Source organism: Triticum urartu, chromosome 7A, assembly GCF_056163025.1.
Source record: "Triticum urartu cultivar PI428250 chromosome 7A, HENAU_Tu73, whole genome shotgun sequence".
NCBI classification, from domain to species: domain Eukaryota; kingdom Viridiplantae; phylum Streptophyta; class Magnoliopsida; order Poales; family Poaceae; genus Triticum; species Triticum urartu.
Window position 1 is genome coordinate 492,679,684 of NC_141879.1, and position 18,161 is coordinate 492,697,844.

General features: G+C 48.4%; 1 protein-coding gene and 1 long non-coding RNA gene across 2 annotated transcripts; both read right to left on the minus strand.

Moving 5' to 3' along the window:
• Positions 1 to 8,801: 8,801 nt before the first annotated feature.
• LOC125529781 (Pectin lyase-like superfamily protein) lies at positions 8,802 to 11,939 on the minus strand. Its single transcript, XM_048694200.2, has 6 exons — positions 11,173 to 11,939; positions 10,531 to 10,698; positions 10,381 to 10,425; positions 10,067 to 10,274; positions 9,859 to 9,940; positions 8,802 to 9,512 (listed from the first exon to the last, which is right to left on the minus strand). The coding sequence occupies exons 1-6, from the start codon at positions 11,629 to 11,631 to the stop codon at positions 9,008 to 9,010; spliced, it is 1,467 nt and encodes a 488-aa protein (XP_048550157.2). The 5' UTR covers positions 11,632 to 11,939; the 3' UTR covers positions 8,802 to 9,007.
• Positions 11,940 to 13,293: 1,354 nt separating this feature from the next.
• On the minus strand, positions 13,294 to 17,159 carry LOC147960102 (uncharacterized). Its single transcript, XR_015611081.1, has 2 exons — positions 16,773 to 17,159; positions 13,294 to 15,303 (listed from the first exon to the last, which is right to left on the minus strand). It is a non-coding gene; the product is annotated as an uncharacterized LOC147960102 (long non-coding RNA).
• Positions 17,160 to 18,161: the final 1,002 nt, after the last annotated feature.

An 18,161-nucleotide genomic window follows, 5' to 3' on the forward strand; every position in this document is an offset into this window, starting at 1 on the left:
CTAGCGGTGGCGCTAGGGTTCGTGCGAGAGTGGAAGAAGAGATAATGACCATTGTGAAGTGCGTATTTATAGGTACATGGGCGGCACTACGCTATTACACAGGTGCCCCTGGCGATTCGCATCTGAGGAATACGTGGCCATTATGCGGAATTTTGGGGTTTGTTCCACGTCCCACGCACGCCTTGATTGTCGGGTGGTCATTCCTACTTCATGTGGAGGAATGAGCATTGAAAACAGACTTAATGGTTGTCTCTGTATCTTCTGCTGACAAGGACGCAAAGAAGACATTCGACAGTTTCAATAGAATGCATATGATTTGGAGAGATAGAATTTGAGATAGAAAGCATAGAGAGGTTAGGGTCCGATCACATTCACTTAGTTCAAAAGATTCAACAATGAAGACATAGCTATAAGTGAATGCTGTAGAGGACAGAACACTAATATATATATATATAATCAACATAGTGAAGATAATCATGAAGATATGTTGAGATCGAAGCCAAACCAAATGTGAAGACATTGTAAGGTAACGTTATGAGTGAAACACTTCAAAATAGAACATTTGGTGGTGGCGTTACCCACCGTATAGGAAGTATTAGACCCAGACACGGCGCACAATTATCGTGGCACTCCGAAGTCAAATTCCACATTAATGTATTCACACTTAGAATGTATGTCTTCATTGATTGAAGATATACTTTACTTCGTGTGTTGCACATCTAAGTCATCAATATGCATAAGGGTTAGGATGTGTGCCTGATCACAGGACATTTGAGGATTCCAGGATATTTAGCTCACACCGTAACTTGCAAAATCTCTTCTCATCCAAGGGCTTGGTGAAGATATCTGCCAATTGCTCTTCAGTGTTGACGTGTATGATATCAATATCTTCCTTCACAACATGATCTCTGAGAAAGTGATGACGAATTTCAATGTGCTTTGTCTTCGAGTGCTGAACTGGGTTGTTGGCGATCTTGATGGCGCTTTCGTTGTCGCAGTAAAGTGGCACTTGCTTCAGATGAATGCCATAGTCCTTGAGTGTTTGCTTCATCCACAGAAGCTGAGCGCAGCAAGATCCAGCAGCAATGTATTCAGATTCAGCAGTGGAGAGAGATACACAGTTCTGCTTCTTTGAAGACCAACATACAAGTGATCGTCCCAGAAAGTGACATGTGCCTGATGTAGACTTGCGATCAACTTTGTCACCAGCATAATCAGCATCCGAGAATCCAACCAGATCAAACTCTGAGCCCTTTGGACACCATAATCCTAGAGTTGGGGTGTGAGCCAAATATCGAAGAATTTGCTTCACAGCTAAGTGATGCGACTCCTTTGGTGCCGCTTGAAATCGAGCACACATGCAAACACTAAGCATAATATCTAGCCTAGATGCACATAGATAAAGTAAAGAACCAATCATGGAGCGGTATACCTTTTGATCAAACTCTTTACCAATGTCGTCGGGACCCAGATGATGTTTGGCTGGCATTGGTGTTGTGAAGCCTTTGCAGTCTTGCATACCGAACTTCTTCAGGCAATCTTTGAGATACTTCTCTTGAGATATGAAGATGCCATTGCGTTGTTGTCGTATTTGAAGACCGAGGAAGAACTTCAGCTCTCCCATCATGGACATCTGATATTGCTCTTGCATCATATATCCAAACTCTTCACTGTACTTTTGATTGGTGCAGCCGAAGATAATGTCATCCACATATATTTGGCACACAAACAGTTCACCATCATATGTCTTCGTGAAGAGAGTGGGGTCTAGGGAACCAGGTATGAAGCCTTTGCTCTTCAGGAAGTATTTGAGTGTGTCATACCAGGCCCGAGGGGCTTGTTTGAGGCCATACAGTGCCTTGTTGAGCTTGTATACCATGTCAGGATGTTTTGGATCTTCAAAGCCAGGCGGTTGTGCAACATACACTTCTTCTTCAACCTTGCCATTGAGAAAAGCACTCTTCACATCCATTTGATATAGAAGTATGTTGTGATGATTTGCATAGGCCAGCAGTATGCGTATGGCTTCAAGTCTAGCCACAGGAGCAAATGTTTCATCGAAGTCAATGCCTTCCACTTGAGTATATCCTTGAGCAACGAGACGAGCTTTGTTTCTGACAACTTGACCATGCTCATCTTGCTTGTTGCGGTATATCCATTTGGTGCCTATTATATTGTGCTTCCATGGATCAGGACGCTTAACTAGTTCCCATACATTATTCAGCTCAAACTGTTGAAGCTCTTCTTGCATAGCTTGAATCCATTCAGGTTCCATGAAGGCTTCTTCAACTTTCTTGGGTTCTGTTATTGAGACGAATGCGAAGTGCCCACAGAAATTTGCTAGCTGAGTTGCCCTTGAACGAGTGAGTGGACCGGGTGCATTGATGCTACCAATTATTCTTTCAATCTGCACTTCATTGGCAACGCGAGGATGTACAGGGCGAAGACTTTGCTCTTGCTGATCATTATCATTGTTAGAAGGAATGTCTTCAGGCTGAGCATTGTCTTCATGTTGATCAGGTGCTGAGATGATAAGTTCTTCTTCAGGATGAGCTTCAGAAGGTATAATTTCTCCAGTTCCCATTAGCTTGATTGATTCACTGGATGGAACTTCATCTAGCACATTTGGCAGTTGCTCTCTTTGTGAACCATTGGTCTCATCGAACCGCACATCCACTGTTTCAACCACTTTGTAATGAAAGAGATTGAAGACTCTGCAGGAGTGCGAATCCTTTCCATATCCAAGCATAAAACCCTCATGTGCTTTTGGTGCAAACTTTGAGGTGTGATGTGGGTCCTTGATCCAGCACCTTGCGCCAAATACTCTGAAGTAACTGACATTTGGCTTCTTGCCAGTAAGGAGCTCATAAGATGTCTTGTTCAGAAGCTTGTGAAGATAAACACGATTGATTGTATGGCATGCAGTATCAATGGCTTCAGGCCAGAATTTTCTTGGGGTCTTGTATTCATCTAGCATCGTTCTGGCCATCTCAATGAGTGTTCTGTTCTTGCGTTCGACGACGCCATTCTGCTGTGGCGTGTACGGGGTTGAGAATTCATGTGTGATGCCAAAGGTATCAAGATATGTATCAAGGCCAGTGTTCTTGAATTCAGTGCCATTGTCAGTTCTGATGTGCTTTATCTTGGCGCCATAATTGTTCATAGCTCGATTGGCGAAGCGTCTGAAGACATCCTGCACTTCAGTCTTGTAAAGGATTATGTGCACCCAAGTGTATCTAGAGTAATCATCAACAATAACGAAGCCATAGAGGCATGCAGTAGTAGTAAGAGTTGAGTAATGAGTGGGACCGAAAAGATCCATGTGAAGCAGTTCGAAGGGTCGAGTAGTGGTCATGATTGTCTTCGAAGGATGTTTGGCCCTCGTCATCTTCCCTGCTTCACAGGCACCGCATAAGTGGTCTTTCTTGAACTTGAAGCCCTCGATGCCTATGGCATGCTTCTTCTTCGCAAGGGTGTGGAGGTTCCTCATGCCAGCATGCCCAAGCCTCCGATGCCAGAGCCAGCATTCTGAAGCTTTTGCTAGAAGACATACGGCAAGCTGTGGTCCTGCTGAGAAATCTACTACGTACAGATCATCTTTTCGATACCCTTCAAACACTAGAGACTTGTCAGATTCCATTAGTACAAGGCAACGATATTTTCCAAATATTACGATCATGTTCAAATCGCAAAGTATTGAGACAGACATCAAGTTGAAGCCAAGGGATTCAACAAGCATGACTTTGTCCATGTGTTGATCCCTTGAGGTTGCAACTCTACCTAGACCCAATACCTTACTTTTACCAGTGTCAGCAAATGTGATGTGGCTCTTGTCAGATCGACGTAAGGTTGAGTCCATAAGAAGACTTCTTTTGCCAGTCATGTGATTTGTAGACCCACTATCAATAATCCATTCTAAAGACGCTGGTGTCGTACCCTACAGTGCAGTTAGGGGGATAGGCTTCACCAAGAGCATTGTGAAGCAAAAACATTTGACGAACCAGTGGGTTATGAAAGCTTAGATCCAGATTAGGACTAATAGGGAGAGTAGCAAGCGATTCAGGAACGAAGTACATAGTAAGACCATTTGGGCATTTGATCTTGCGCCCTACAAGATGTTTAAGGTCCCCAGCAATGGCGTCAGACGATTTTGGTTTTCTGCTAGAGACCTTTCCCTGCAAAAGAGAGTTAGGCTTTCTTAGCCACCCACATCTTCAAGGGTGGCTGAGAAGCAATAAGTCTAAGTGCAGCATCTGAGAATTTTGGCTTTGGAGCCCTAGCAAACAGTCTTGCAGGCGGACAATAGTACTCATAAGAATAAGCAGAATAGTTCTTAGTCTTATGAACATGGCGGTTTGATGAACCGCTCTCATATTCATATGTCTGAGTATGGTTTCCCTGCAAAACATTTGCGTTAGTGTGACTCAGGTGAGTCCTCTGTCTGTATGAAGCCTTTGGACCGTATGAAGCCTTTGGTCTGAGGTTTGTCTTCTTCACGTGAGGTGTCATGATGACATTCATAGGAAGATTCTCCAGACACCTTTTCGGAACCCAGATCTTCTTCATAGGCGGTCCATTCCTGCAGTTAGTACCAATGTACCTGGCAAACACTTCACCATTCTGATTCTTAAACAGTATATAGTTTGCATCAAAGGATTCATCAATGATAATGGGGTTAGCACAGGTGAAGCCAGATAGATCGGATGGGTCTGCTGAAGGTTCCTTTGCAGCAACCCACATGGTTTTGGGGTACTGCTCAGGTTTCCAGTAAGAGCCATCAGCATTCATTTTCCTTACGAACCCAACACCCTCTTTCCTCGGGTTTCGGTTCAGAATCTGCTTTTTGAGGACATCACATAGTGTCTGATGCCCTTTAAGACTTTTCTACATCCCTGTTTCAAGCAATGTCTTCAACCTAGCATTCTCATCAGCAATAGCAGTGGTATCCTCAGCAGAGGGGTTAGTTACCACATCAACAGTTGAAGATATTGCAACAGTAGTAGCAGTAGAACATTCAGCAACAGAAGTAGCATTATCACGCTCAATGCATTTAAGACATGGTGGTTCAAATCCTTCCTGAGCGGGACTGATCTATTTGGAGTGAAGTGACTCGTTTTCCTTTTGAAGATCTTCATGAACCGCTCTCAATTTCTCAAGATCTTGCTTCCTTTGAAGATAATCATAGGAAAGCTTTTCATGAGTTGTTGAGAGAGTTTCATGACGACTTTCAAGTTCCTGATACTTAACGTGAAGATTTTTTATGTCTTCAATTAAGGATTCAGATCGAGTCATTTCAGCACCTAACAGATCATCGCTTCTGTCTAACAGTTTTTGAATATGTTCCATAGCTTTCTGTTGTTCAGTTGCAATTTTAGCAAGTGTTTTGTAGCTGGGTTTTGAATCACAATCAGAGTCATCGTCACTAGATGTTTGATAGTGAGTAGTGCGTGTGTTTACCTTGGCACCGCGTGCCATGAAGCAGTAGGTAGAAGCGGAGTAGTCCTTGTCATTTGCATCGGTGTCGGTGACGAGGTCATTGTCTTCAGTATTGAAGATGGACTTGGCAACGTATGTTGTAGCCAGACTTGCGATGCCTGAATCGGACTCCTCCTCGGACTCCACCTCCGCCTCCTCAGAAGCGGACTCCTCCTCTGAATCCATTTCCTTGCCAACAAACGCACGTGCCTTGCTAGATGAGCTCTTCTTGTGTGATGAAGACTTTGAGGAAGACTTGGACGAAGACTTTGAGTATTTCTTCTTCTTCTTCTTGTCGTCAGAGTCATATTCCTTGCTCTTCTTCTTATTTTTGTTCTCATTGTCCCACTGTGGACACTCAGAGATGAAGTGGCCAGGTTTCTTGCACTTGTGACATGTTTTCTTCTTGTAGTTGTGAGCAGAAACTTCATCATTCCTTGAGCTTGATCGGGAAGACTTTCTCAAGCCTTTCTTCTTGGTGAATTTTTGGAACTTCTTCACAAACATAGCAAGTTCCCTTCCAATGTCTTCAGGATCATCAGAACTGCTGTCAGATTCTTCTTCACATGAGGAAATAGTTTTTGCCTTCAAGGCACGAGTTCGCCCATAGTTTGGACCGTAGATATCTCTTTTCTCAAAAAGCTGAAACTCATGTGTATTGAGCCTCTCAAGTATGTCAGATGGATCGAGTGTCTCGAAATCAGGACATTCTTGAATCATCAGGGCTAGGATGTCAAACGAACTATCAAGTGATCTCAGTAGTGTCTTGACGACTTCATGTTTGGTGATCTTAGTAGCACCGAGGGCTTGAAGCTCATTTGTGATGTCAGTGAGTCGGTCAAATGTGTACTGGACATTCTCATTGTCATTTCGCTTGAAGCGGTTGAAGAGGTTGCGAAGGACACTGATTCTCTGATCTCTCTGGGTTGAGATGCCTTCATTGACCTTGGAGAGCCAGTCCCAAACCAGTTTAGATGTCTTCAAAGCACTCACACGGCCATACTGTCCTTTGGTCAGATGACCACAGATGATATTTTTGGCAGTAGAGTCCAGTTGAACGAATTTCTTGACATCAGCAGCAGTGACACCTTCTCCAGCCTTGGGAACGCCGTTCTCGACGACATACCATAGGTCGATGTCAATGGCTTCAAGATGCATGCGCATCTTATTCTTCTAGTAGGGATATTCAGTTCCATCAAAGACAGGGCACGCAGCGGAGACTTTAATTATCCCTGCAGTCGACATAGCTAAAACTCCAAGTGGTTAAACCAAATCACACAGAACAAGGGAGCACCTTGCTCTGATACCAATTAAAAGTGCGTTATATCGACTAGAGGGGGGTGAATAGCCGATTTTTATGAAAGTCTTCAAAACGTGGAAGTTATGAAGACAAACGATAGAAATAAACCTATTACCATGCAGCGAAAGGTAGACTACACTGGGCAAGCCATAGTCAAGTATTCAATGAAGTGAAAGCACAATAACTTAATAGCAGCAATGTAGTAAGGATCAGGTAGGAAGATATTATGAAGCCATACAGAACATGCAGTCACTCAGTGAAGACAAAAGATAGTGCAAACATACAATGACTTCACAAGGAGCAACAGTAAGTAAAGGGAAGGGAAGATGAAACCAGTGACTCGTTGAAGACAATGATTTGTTGGACCAATTCCAGTTGCTGTGACAACTGTATATCTGGTTGGGGCGGCTAGGTATTTAAACCTTAGGACACACAGTCCCGGACACCCAGTCCTGAACACGCAGCTCAGGACACCCAGTCCTCACCGTATTCCCCTTGAACTAAGGTCACACAGACCTCGCCCAATCACTTTGGTAAGTCTTCAAGGTAGACTCCCAAACCTTCACAGACTTCATTCACCGGCAATCCACAATGTCTCTTGGATGCTCAGAACGCGACGCCTAACCGGCTGGAGGATGCACAGTCCTCAAGTGTAATAAGTCTTTAGATCAAACAGACAAGAAGACTTAAGTGATGCCCAATTCTCTCTGGCTCTGGGTGGTTAGGGCTTTATCCTCGCAAGGAATTCTCTCTCAAAGGCTTCGAGGTGGGTTGCTCTCAAACGACAAAAGCCGTACTCTCAATCTGAGCAGCCAACCGTTTATGGTTGTGGGGGGTGGGCTATTTATAGCCACTTGGCAACCCGACCTGATTTGTCTGAAATGACCCTGGGTCACTAAGGAACTGACACGTGTTTCAACGGTCAGATTTCAAACTCACATGGCAACTTTACTTGGGCTACAAGCAAAGCTGACTTGTCCGACTCTGGACAAGATTCGCTCTCATAGTCTTCACTCGAAGACATAGGTGTTTTTGGTTAGGCATCACTTCAGTCATTCTGACTGGTTCTCTTGGACCCCACTTAACAGTACGGTGGTTCCTATGACTCAACACAAAAGAAAAAGAACTACGAAAGATCTAAGTCTTCGAGCTCCATAGGCTTCATGTGGTGTCTTCTCTTGTCATAGTCTTCAATGTGAATATCTTCATATACCACCTTTGACTTCAATGTCTTCATACATTTTTAGGGGCCATCTCTGGTAGGAAAACCGAATCAATGAGGGACTTCTACCTGTGTTATCCTGCAATTCTCACAAACACATTAGTCCCTCAACTAGGTTTGTAGTCAATACTCCAAAACCAACTAGGGGTGGCACTAGATGCACTTACAGATACTATCCTATGGAAGTTCACGTCTCATGGAGAATACTCGGCGTCGACCGCCTATATGGCGCAGTTTGCGGGACACACGACAAGCATCATGCCTGCTGCTGTTTGGAAGGGTTGGGCCCCTCCGAAATGCAAATTTTTTGCTTGGTTGATAATTCAAAACAGAGTTTGGACAGCCGATCGATTGCACCGTCGTGGATGGCCGAACTGCAACCTCTGCCCGCTTTGCAAGCAAGTCCAGGAAACCGCAGCACACCTTCTCTTCCAATGCAGGTTCTCCTAGCGTGTCTGGATCGAGGTTGCAGCATGGCTCGGTATACATGGTGATGTGGTGAGGAACTGGCGAAATGAGGTTTCGGTTCAAGAATGGTGGATTAAAAATGTGGTTGAGCGTGGAGAACAGAGAAAGGCTATCGCCTCCCTGTTCATGCTCATGTCTTGAGAGATTTGGAAAGAGCGTAATGGAAGGATTTTCCGTAACACCGCCACTACGACGATGATGCTCATCGCGAAGATAAAAGAGGAGGCCCATCTTTGGGCTATTGCCGGTGCCACCCACTTGAGTATTGTAATGCCGCGAGAGTAGATATTTGTCTCCCGCTTTGCGGCCATTTGTCTTAAACCTTCTCCCTTAATCAATGAAAATGGCAAATCTTTTGTCTTGTTTCAAAAAAAAAAGTGGAACCCAATTCGGAGAATAAATTCCACCAGCCGGGAGGCAAATGGGTAGCTACGTAGGACGACCTTCACCGAGAGGGAGCAGAAGCACACATGTACAACTCCACATGACTCGACTGTTGTCTCAGCTCTGAACTCTGAACTCTGAACCTTGCAAAACTGTCGTCATCGGCACTTGAGATCGGGGTTGTCGAGGAGGGCCTCCGGGACGCCGTCCTGGAGGCAGGAGACGGGCGGGATGGTGGGCGTCTGCTGCGCCCCGTAGGCGCTCCAGCAGTAGGGGTCGTCGACGAGCTCGCCGCTGAAGGGCAGCAGCTCGACCTCGGCCATGGTGACGTTGGTGCAGGGCATGGTGTCACTGCAGGCGAAGTGGATGGGCGCGCTGCGCACGTCGTAGGAGCCCCGGACGTTGGCGTAGGAGACGTCGGTGACGTGCACGGCCGTGGACTGGTTCATGCACCGCTTGTCCTGGCAGTAGTACTGGTCGATGATGATGCAGTTGCGCACGTTCTCCATGGTCACCCCGTCGAAGGCGATGCCGGACACCGACCCCATGCCGCCCTGCCATGTCTTGATCCGCAGCCCGTTGTCCGAGTTCCGGATCACCGCGTTCCGCACCGTCACGTTCGCCACGCACGCCTGCGAGTTGTGCACGCCCAGGCTGCCGATGCTGCAATGCAACCACATAGCACTGGAGTGAGTGAGTGCCGACGCAATGCATGTGTGCTCTGTGACATTCTGGTTTATTGTAGTACTACTGAGGTTTGTTATTGGCCGCAAGATAAAAAGTCATGTGACCGGAGACAGAAGCTGGCACGTGTGGTGTGGGACTAGGACACCGAATCGCGGTGCATAACACGACGAGCGGCCAGAGACATGGTGGAAGCTAAGGTGATGCCATCGTGCATTTATAGAGTGCCCTTTGGAGGTTTTCGTCGGGTGTGTTGCTGTTTTCTCCTATAAACCGTATGTATGTGTGTGTGTATGTATGTATATGTACCGGGGCGTGCGCCTACCTTATGCCGTGCCCAGGGCCACACGTTACGTTCTGTATGTCCACGTCGTAGCTCCCGGTCCCGATGGAGATGCAATCATCGCCTGCACGCCAACAAAAAAAAAATTAGTTCGATGCCTTCACGTCATACACACACAGAGAGAGCAAAGTTACTCAAAACAAGAGCAGCCAACAGGAAAAGGAGCAGTTGTGTTGCGTGCGTGGAGTACCGTTGCTGATCTTGGAGTTGTAGATGCCGACACGCTCCGTGTTCTCGACGTGGATGCCGTCGGTGTTGGGGCTGTTGGCCGGGGACCTGATGAATAGCCCGTCGACGAGCACGTCGCTGCAGCCGTCGAACCGGAAGTGGAACTCGGGGCTGTTCTCCACCCTCAGGCCCCGCACCACCAGGTTGCTGCTCTCGAAGAACCTGATCAGCTGTAGGGCGCACGCACACGATAGATGAGCCATGGTCAACAGGTACAAAATGTTCATGTTCTATTACTACACAGCAAGCGTGGCAGCATTTTGCATACATACATACCGTGGGGCTGTCGCAAGGCCCGTGCAGCGTGGACCCGTTCGGACCCTGCGAGGAAAAGTGGAGGGACTCGTCTGATCATTGAGGTGTCGACCAGAGACAAATACTGTTTGGGACTTAATTGGGGTGTGATACACTGATACTGATACGTACCCTGTGGGGCTTGCAGGGGAGGTTCCACCACTCCTCGCCGTTGCCCTCGATGGTGCCGGCGCCGCGCAGCGTCAGGCCGTCCAGGCCGGAGAAGACCAGCCACTGCCGCCGGTTGTCCGACGGTGGCCAGCAGTCCGGCCCGTCCGGCGGCATCAGCACCCCGTCCACCTGCACCCACCATCGGCCGTTGGTTAGAAAGCATTTTCAGTTTTAATAGCGAGCATGGTTCTGATTAGTGCTGGGACTTTCCAGCCGAACACATGAGGGGGGAGCGACACACGTGAAGCTGTGGTCTTTTCCTCTCCGTGACTCCTCCCACTCTTGTCTCCTTCCTCTACCACACGTGACTCCCGGTCAAATTCTCGTAGCTGTTCTCTCCGCTCTTCTCGTAGCTTCATGATGAGAGATGACTCCGGGGAGAGGAAGGAGGGAGAGGGGTAACAATGGCAGAGACCTCTTTCATCTAATCTAGCTTCCCACTGATAATTGCTTACTCATGCACCACCGCGATCAATTCATCATCCACCGACAAGTTATATGTGGTGTCAATAACTGGTAAGCTTGGAATACATTTTGCCCAACAGGAATCACATAAGCGCGCGCATGGTATTGATCAAGCACAAGTGTGTACGTACTACGTACTTGGAACACGAGGCCGGGCTTGCACGGCCCGGAGAAGGTGGTGGTAGAGATGGTGAAGGTGCCGTCGGACGGCACCAGCAGCACGGCCGACTCAACGGCGCAGGCCGCCCTCCACGCCGCCCGGAAGGCCTCGGTGTCGTCCGCCGTGCTCTCGCCCGTTGCGCCGTACGCCCGGACGTCGAACACGCACGGCTCCGGCCGGAACGGCGTGGCCGGGTCAGACGGGACAATGCCGCCCGGCGGCGGGGCCACCAAAGGCGCCGCGTTGTCGTCCGGTGGAACGGCCGGCGACGACGCCACCGTGCCCACCTTCGCGCCAGCCCTGTGCCGAGAGCCGACGCCAGCACGAGGAGGCTTCTTGTGCACGTGGTTCCTCCCGTCGACGCCGACACCGAGCAATGCCGCCAGTACAAGCATCGCCAGCATCAACCGCGGCAGACCCAGCCTCGCAGCCGCCATGGCCAGAGAGTGCAGCAGACACGGCTCGGCAAGCTACAAGAAGCAGGAGGAAATGGAGGGTGTGAGCGATGGCTTTCGAGGGGTTGGAGGTTGAGGCGCGCGTCTGCACACTTTATGCTCTTGCAGTTGCCGGGACGAACGGGGTTGAGATGAGCAGAGGGCCACGAGCAGCATGACACTTGTCAAAAGGGCAAGGCAATGGGAACAGTGCAAATGGTGGTGGGGTGGGGTGTATGGGCCATCTGGCCATCTCGCCGCCTATCGTTTTCGTCACATGAATCTTTGCAGGGAGTTTGTTTGCTTTTTTTAAATATATTTGTTTGTATTTTTTCTATACATGAGGATAACATGAAAAAAGACCTCATAATTGTGTGTCTCTTGTAAGTTGTGTTTAGGGAAGACGGAGCGTCGACCCGTTGGCTGGGCAGCTGAGGTTGTAAAATGCCAACGAGGGTTAGTCTCTGTGTTAGTCTTTTTTTTTGTAAGTTGTGTTTAGAAAATAAAAATGCGTATAATAAAACTATATAAATGGCGATCGATTGCTGCTAGATTAGCCTAACGTGCCACCATAGGTCAGGTTTAGACGAAGGTTCCAGTGACTCACAAGCTCTTGTCATGTTCCTCCCGTTCGCCTATGATCTCCCGTGGCCGTATAAGTCGAGGGCCAGAGTCAGTGGGCAAGGAGCAAGATGTGACACTTATGATCTGGTCTCTAAAGAAAGGTGTGATCTTAACTAAAGATAACTTGAACACGCCGTAATTGTTTAGGTAGTAAGCTAACTTCAACGCACGACCTTAAACAGATGTCCGTTTAGGGTGGCAATGGGGTCGTGTCCATCCGGATTTTATGGATGCGCCGGCCGTGCGCCCAATGCAGGGCCGCACTTCGGCCGCATCTTATCCGTTCGAGAATATAACAAATATCTGAAATTAAACATGGCAATAGTTGCACGTTTGAAATAGTCTTATTACAACCCAATCGAATTAAAAATAATATCAAAGTCTTATTACAATTCAATTGAAAATTGTTTGTGCGAAAAGAATTTAAATAGATTTATTGCTCGCCAACATGAGTCCACATGTGCTCAACTAAGTCATCCTGGAGCTGGACATGAGTATGCCAATCACGCAATTCCCGATGAAACTCGATAAACTATTCAAAGGTTGCAGGAGGTCGATGCTCAGACTCAACATTTTCGCCCTAAAAATCAGGCTCTTGGTCGTAGATGCTATCATCGTGCTCATCCTCCACGATCATCTTGTGCATGATCATAGAAGTAGTCATCACCTCCCAAAGCTTCTTCGTGCTCCATGTCAATGCAGGGTTACAAACGATACCCCACCGAGACTGAAGCACACCGAAAGCACGCTCCACATCCTTCCTATCACTCTCCTGCATTTGGGTAAACCTATGTCTCTTCTCTCCTTGCGGATTGGGTATGGTCTTTGCTACTTCTTGAGCTTGCGTTGGTTTTTCCCTCAAAGAGGAAATGGTGATGTAGCAAAGTTGAGATAATTATTTCCCTCAGTTTGAGAATCAATGTATCAATCCAGAGGAGACAACACACAAGTCACCGAATACCTGTGTGACGCCCTCGATTCAATCGTACACTAATCATACACGCAAATGTGTATGATCAAGATCAAGGACTCACGGGAAGATATCACAACACAACTCTAGACACAAATTAAAATAATACAAGCTTTATATTACAAGCCAGGGGTCTCGAGGGCTCGAATACATAAGCTCGAATACACAAGAGTCAGCGGAAGCAACAATATCTGAGTACAGGCATGAGTTAAACAAGTTTTGCCTTAAAAAGACTAGCACAAAAGCAACATTGATCGAAAAGGCAAGGCCTCCTGCCTGGGAGCCTCCTAACTACTCCAAGTCGTCAGCGGCCGTCACGTAGTAGTAGGCACCCTCGGGGTAGCAGTAGTCATTAGTGGTGTTGTCTGGCTCCTGGGATCCGTCATCTGGTCGCAACAATCGGGTATGGGGGAAAAGAGGTAGCAAAGCAGCCGTGAGTACTCATCCAAAGTACTCGCAAGCAAGGATCTACACTAAATATGCAACAGTATCAAAGAAAGAGTTTTATATGTGGACTGGGCTGCAGAAATGCCAGAATAGAGGAAAGGCCTAGTACTATCGATGACTAGCATCTTCTGGAAACCACCATCTTGCAGCAACAGGAGGGAGTAGAGTAGCATAAAGTAAAGTAGCAGTAATGTTATCAACCTCGGCCAGAGATCCTTTCTCGACTCCCTGCGAGAAAGCAATCCCAGAGCCATACTATCCAATGCTCATATCCATTTCTCATATCCATTTATCATCTCAAGTATCCAATTCTAGTTGTATCGATCGAGATACAACTCCAAGTGTCCGTTACCATAGGACAGACTATCGATAAATGTTTTCTTCCCTGCAGGGGTGCACCAACTTACCCACCACGCTCGATTAACTCTGGCCGGACACACTTTCCTGGGTCATGCCCGGCCTCGGCCAAACAATACACCGCAACCCGACCTAGGCTTAATAGAGAGGTCAACACGCCGGACTAGACCTATGCCCCCAGGGGTCATGGGCCATCTCCCCGGGAACTCCTGCACGTTGCGTACGCAGCCGGTGAGCAGACCTAGCTACCTCCTTCAAAAGGGCAGGTGCTTAGCAGTCCAACCCGGCGCGCGCCGCTCAGTTGCTGACGTCTATTAAATTTCGGCTGATGCATACGACGCAGAACGCCCATACTATGCCCATGTGATGGTTAGTGCTATCAGGCCAGAGGCCCCTCGGATCAAATATCCAAATCGTAGTGGATTAGGAACACGCGGTAACAAGCAGAGACTCACGAAAGATGTGACCCCGTTGCCCCATCTTGAGTACTTGCGGCAAGGGCTAAGAATGCCCGGCCACGCCTCGTAAGTATCTCGCGGGCACCTTCCAGTTCAACCCGACTCCACACCACTCGCTATTAAGCTCGTGCGGGTATCCCTCAGGGCCGACCCGTCTTTAGTAACATGGTTCAGTGTAAAGTCATAGTAACCATAGTAATTGTGTGTCTAACACCAAGGGGAAAACCCGAGGAATCACCCCCAGTGAATTCCACTCGATGTTATCATCAAGGTGAACGTAAGAGGATCCACCCTCGAGGTTCACACTTGAGGGGTTGCACGACAGAGCCGTAACGGAAGTGGTTAAGGAGGAAATCACCCTCGATGACCTCGACCGTATAGCTACACTACAGAGATCTCATCAGGAGTGATGTAAGAGGTTCCACCCTCGGCACTCAATGGTAACTCTGCAGAGTCATACAACTAGGGGGGGTGATGTGCGGTGTCGGGGCTTGGACATCGTCCACGTGATTGAGTCATCGAACATAAAGCGGGGCAACTGGGACAAGGTGGGGGTCACTGATGGATCACTAACCAACCTATACTAAGTAGTTTAGGATAAGCAGGTAAGGTATGAAAGCAGGTAACAAAAATAGGCTATGCATCAGAGTAGGATCATACAGAAAGCATTAGCAGTTCTAATGCAAGCATAAGAGGGAAAGAAATGGGCGATATCGGAATGCTCAAGGGGGGGGGTTTGCTTGCCTGGTTACTTAGACGAGAAGGAGGGGTCGTCGGTGACGTAGTCTAACATAGCGGCATCGGCAACCATCACGGGGTCTACCGAAGGGAAGAGGGGGAGAAACAATAAATACATAGCAAGCAAGAGCATAATAAAAAAGCAGGCAGAGCTAGACGTGTTCTAACGCGGTGCTACACGCTACCGACGAAGGGGGATAACATCTGGGAAAGTATCCCCAGCGTTTCACGTTTTTGGACAAACGAATCGGAGGGGGAAAGTTGCATGTTTGCTATGCTAGGGATGTGTGGCGTACGAATGGGCTGCGTATTCGGATTCGTCTCGTCGTTCTGAGCAACTTTCATGTATAAAACTTTTTCATCCGAGTTACGGATTATCTTCTATGATTTTTCAAAGAATTAAACAATATCCTGCAATTTAATATTAATTTGAAAATAATGAGTAAAAGCTAGGTGCACCCAGATCTGTGTACATAGAAGTGTACCATAGGGTGACACGCGAGCCAGGGGGGACCCAGTTGACCAGTCAACGTTGACTGGTCAACAGGGTGTGGGGCCCCCTGTCATTGAAACAACAGCTAACATAACAGTTTAATTAGACTAGTTATGTAATTAAGCTAATTAAACAGAGTTAATTAAGTTAATTAACGTATTAATTAATTAACTAACTAATTAATTAATAATTATTTTTAACCCTTTTTAAAAAATAAAAATAAAAACAGGGGCGTGGGGCCCCCTGGTCAGTGGGCCGGGGGGGCTTAGTGGGTGTCGGGCTAACGGGGCTGCGGGCGCCCGTGCCCGAGAGGCGCGGTCAGGGCAATGCTCGCCCGGGCGTGGCACGAGGCCACCGGGCGCGGCGTGGCTCGGCCAGAGCGGCACCGGACGCAGGGCGAGGTCGCCGGCGACGGTGGAGCTGCCGGACGGAGCGGTGGGGGAGAAGCGATCGCGGTCACGCGGCTGCGGCCAAGGGCAGGGGCAGAGGAAGGCGGCGAGCGGCGCGAGGGCCGGCAGGAGTAAGCGGGCGCGACGGCCAGGGCGGACGCCGGCGTAGCCGGTGAGCGAGAGGGCGCTGGCGGTAGCGGCAGGGCTGCATGGGCGGTGGTGGCTCGGGCGGAGCAGGGCCGCGACGGGGCAGGGGCAATGGGAGGTGGCGACGGACAGGGGCTCGGCGACCGGATGGTCGGCGCACGGGCAACACGAGCACATGGCGGGCAAGGCGCTTAGCGAGCGAGGCCAGGCGGGTGAGGAGGAGATGGAGCTGCGGACGGCGAGGTCAGGACGCGGCGGCAGCGGGTGGCTGCTACAGGAGTAGGCAGGCGAGCAGCTGCCGGAGTTCGGTGAAACTCGGGTGCGGCGATTCAGAGCACGGCTGGACGTGCGGATGCGTGCGTTGGGTTGCTGCGAACATGCTAAGCACGCCCGCGAGCACGGACGCGAGCAGCGGAGGCTTTGGCCACGACGAACGGCGGCGACGAGCTCGGGCATCTACGGCGAACGCAGCTAGGAGCACGGGAACGCGGTGCGAGGCGAGCGGAGACGCAGATGCTCACCAGGAGCCGTAGGAAGGTGGCAGTGTGCTCGGGGAGGCGCGGAGCGTCTAGAATCGACGGCGTCAGTCGACCTCGATCCGAGGAAGGAGAAGAAGATGGCGGCGGTGTAGAGGCTTCCCGGCTTGTTCCGTTCGGCGTAGTCGATGTAGTCGACGTCGGGGAGGCGTTCGGGCACATCGGCGAGGTGAACGGGAGGCGGTGGGCGCGGAATCAACGCGGCGACGGCAATGATGGTGTCGGCCGCACGTGGTGGGGAAGGAGGCGGCGCGAAGAGGGGGAAAGGAGGGGGCGTCTAGGGTTAAGGGAGGGCGCGGGCATCCTTGTAGGTCATCTGGGAGCCGACGGATGGCCGGCACATGGCCATCCGCGGCCACGGCCGGTGCGTGTGCGGCCAGCGTGCCATGGATGAGAAGTGGGAAGGGAGGGAGGTGAGGTTGGGCTGGGCTGGGCCGGTGCACTGGGCTGACATGCCTAAGTACACAGTGCCCCTCTTTCTTTTTGTTACATCTTTTTTATTATTATTAAACAAAGATGGGTAAGAAAAATATTGGGCATGCTATTTACTTAGGAAAAATATGGGAAGTGCCCCTTTTATTCCCTGGTGATCTTAGACAGTGCCACAAATATTTTGGAGACTAGAAGAATTCATTTGAATTTTTTGAAAAAAAGAATAGGGCATTTAAAGTGTCGTTTTGGCACTGTTTTAAATGCTTAGGCCCATATGAGTTGAAGATGATGTTGTTTTCCTTAATAGCATTTGTTTTGAAATATTTGCTAGATGATGAACATTTAAGTTTTGCAATTTGAAGAAATAAATATTTGCTTTATTTCAAGTATTAATTTGAAGTTGGGTTTGGGACAAGCGGCATTTTGACTTAGTGAAAAATGCGCACATGAACCATTAATTAGCTTGATGACAGGGTTATCATCTGGGGGTGTTACAACCTACACAAACAAACAACAACTTGCACCCAACGAGATAAAGGGGTTGTCAATCCCTTCACAGTTACTTGCAAAAGTGAGATCTGATAGAGATAGATAAACGGTAAAGTAAATATTTTTGGTGTTTTTGGTTTATAGACCGGAAAGTAAAAGATTGCAAAATAGTAGATCGGAAACTAAAATTATAGATCGTAAACTTATATGATAGAAAATAGACCCATGGGCCATAGGTTTCACTAGAGTCTTCTCTCATGATAGCAAATAATATGGTGGGTGAACAAATTAATGCCGAGCAATTGATAGAAAAGCGCAAAGTTATGACGATATCTAAGGCAATGATCATGAATATAGGCATCACGTCTGTGTCAAGTAGACCGAAACGATTCTACATCTACTATTAGTCCACACATAGACCTCTATCCAACATGCATCTAGAGTGTTAAGTTC

What these genes read in the sequence shown, in the direction of transcription:
- LOC125529781 (XM_048694200.2), bottom strand. Translation starts at nt 11,631, where the DNA reads ATGGCGGCTGCGAGGCTGGGTCTGCCGCGGTTGATGCTGGCGATGCTT. An exon ending in CAACTCCAAGATCAGCAACG is followed by an intron (nt 9,941 to 10,066) that starts GTACTCCACGCA and finishes GTTGGCGTGCAG; the next exon opens with GCGATGATTGCATCTCCATC. An exon ending in GGCCCTGGGCACGGCATAAG is followed by an intron (nt 9,513 to 9,858) that starts GTAGGCGCACGC and finishes GTTGCATTGCAG; the next exon opens with CATCGGCAGCCTGGGCGTGC.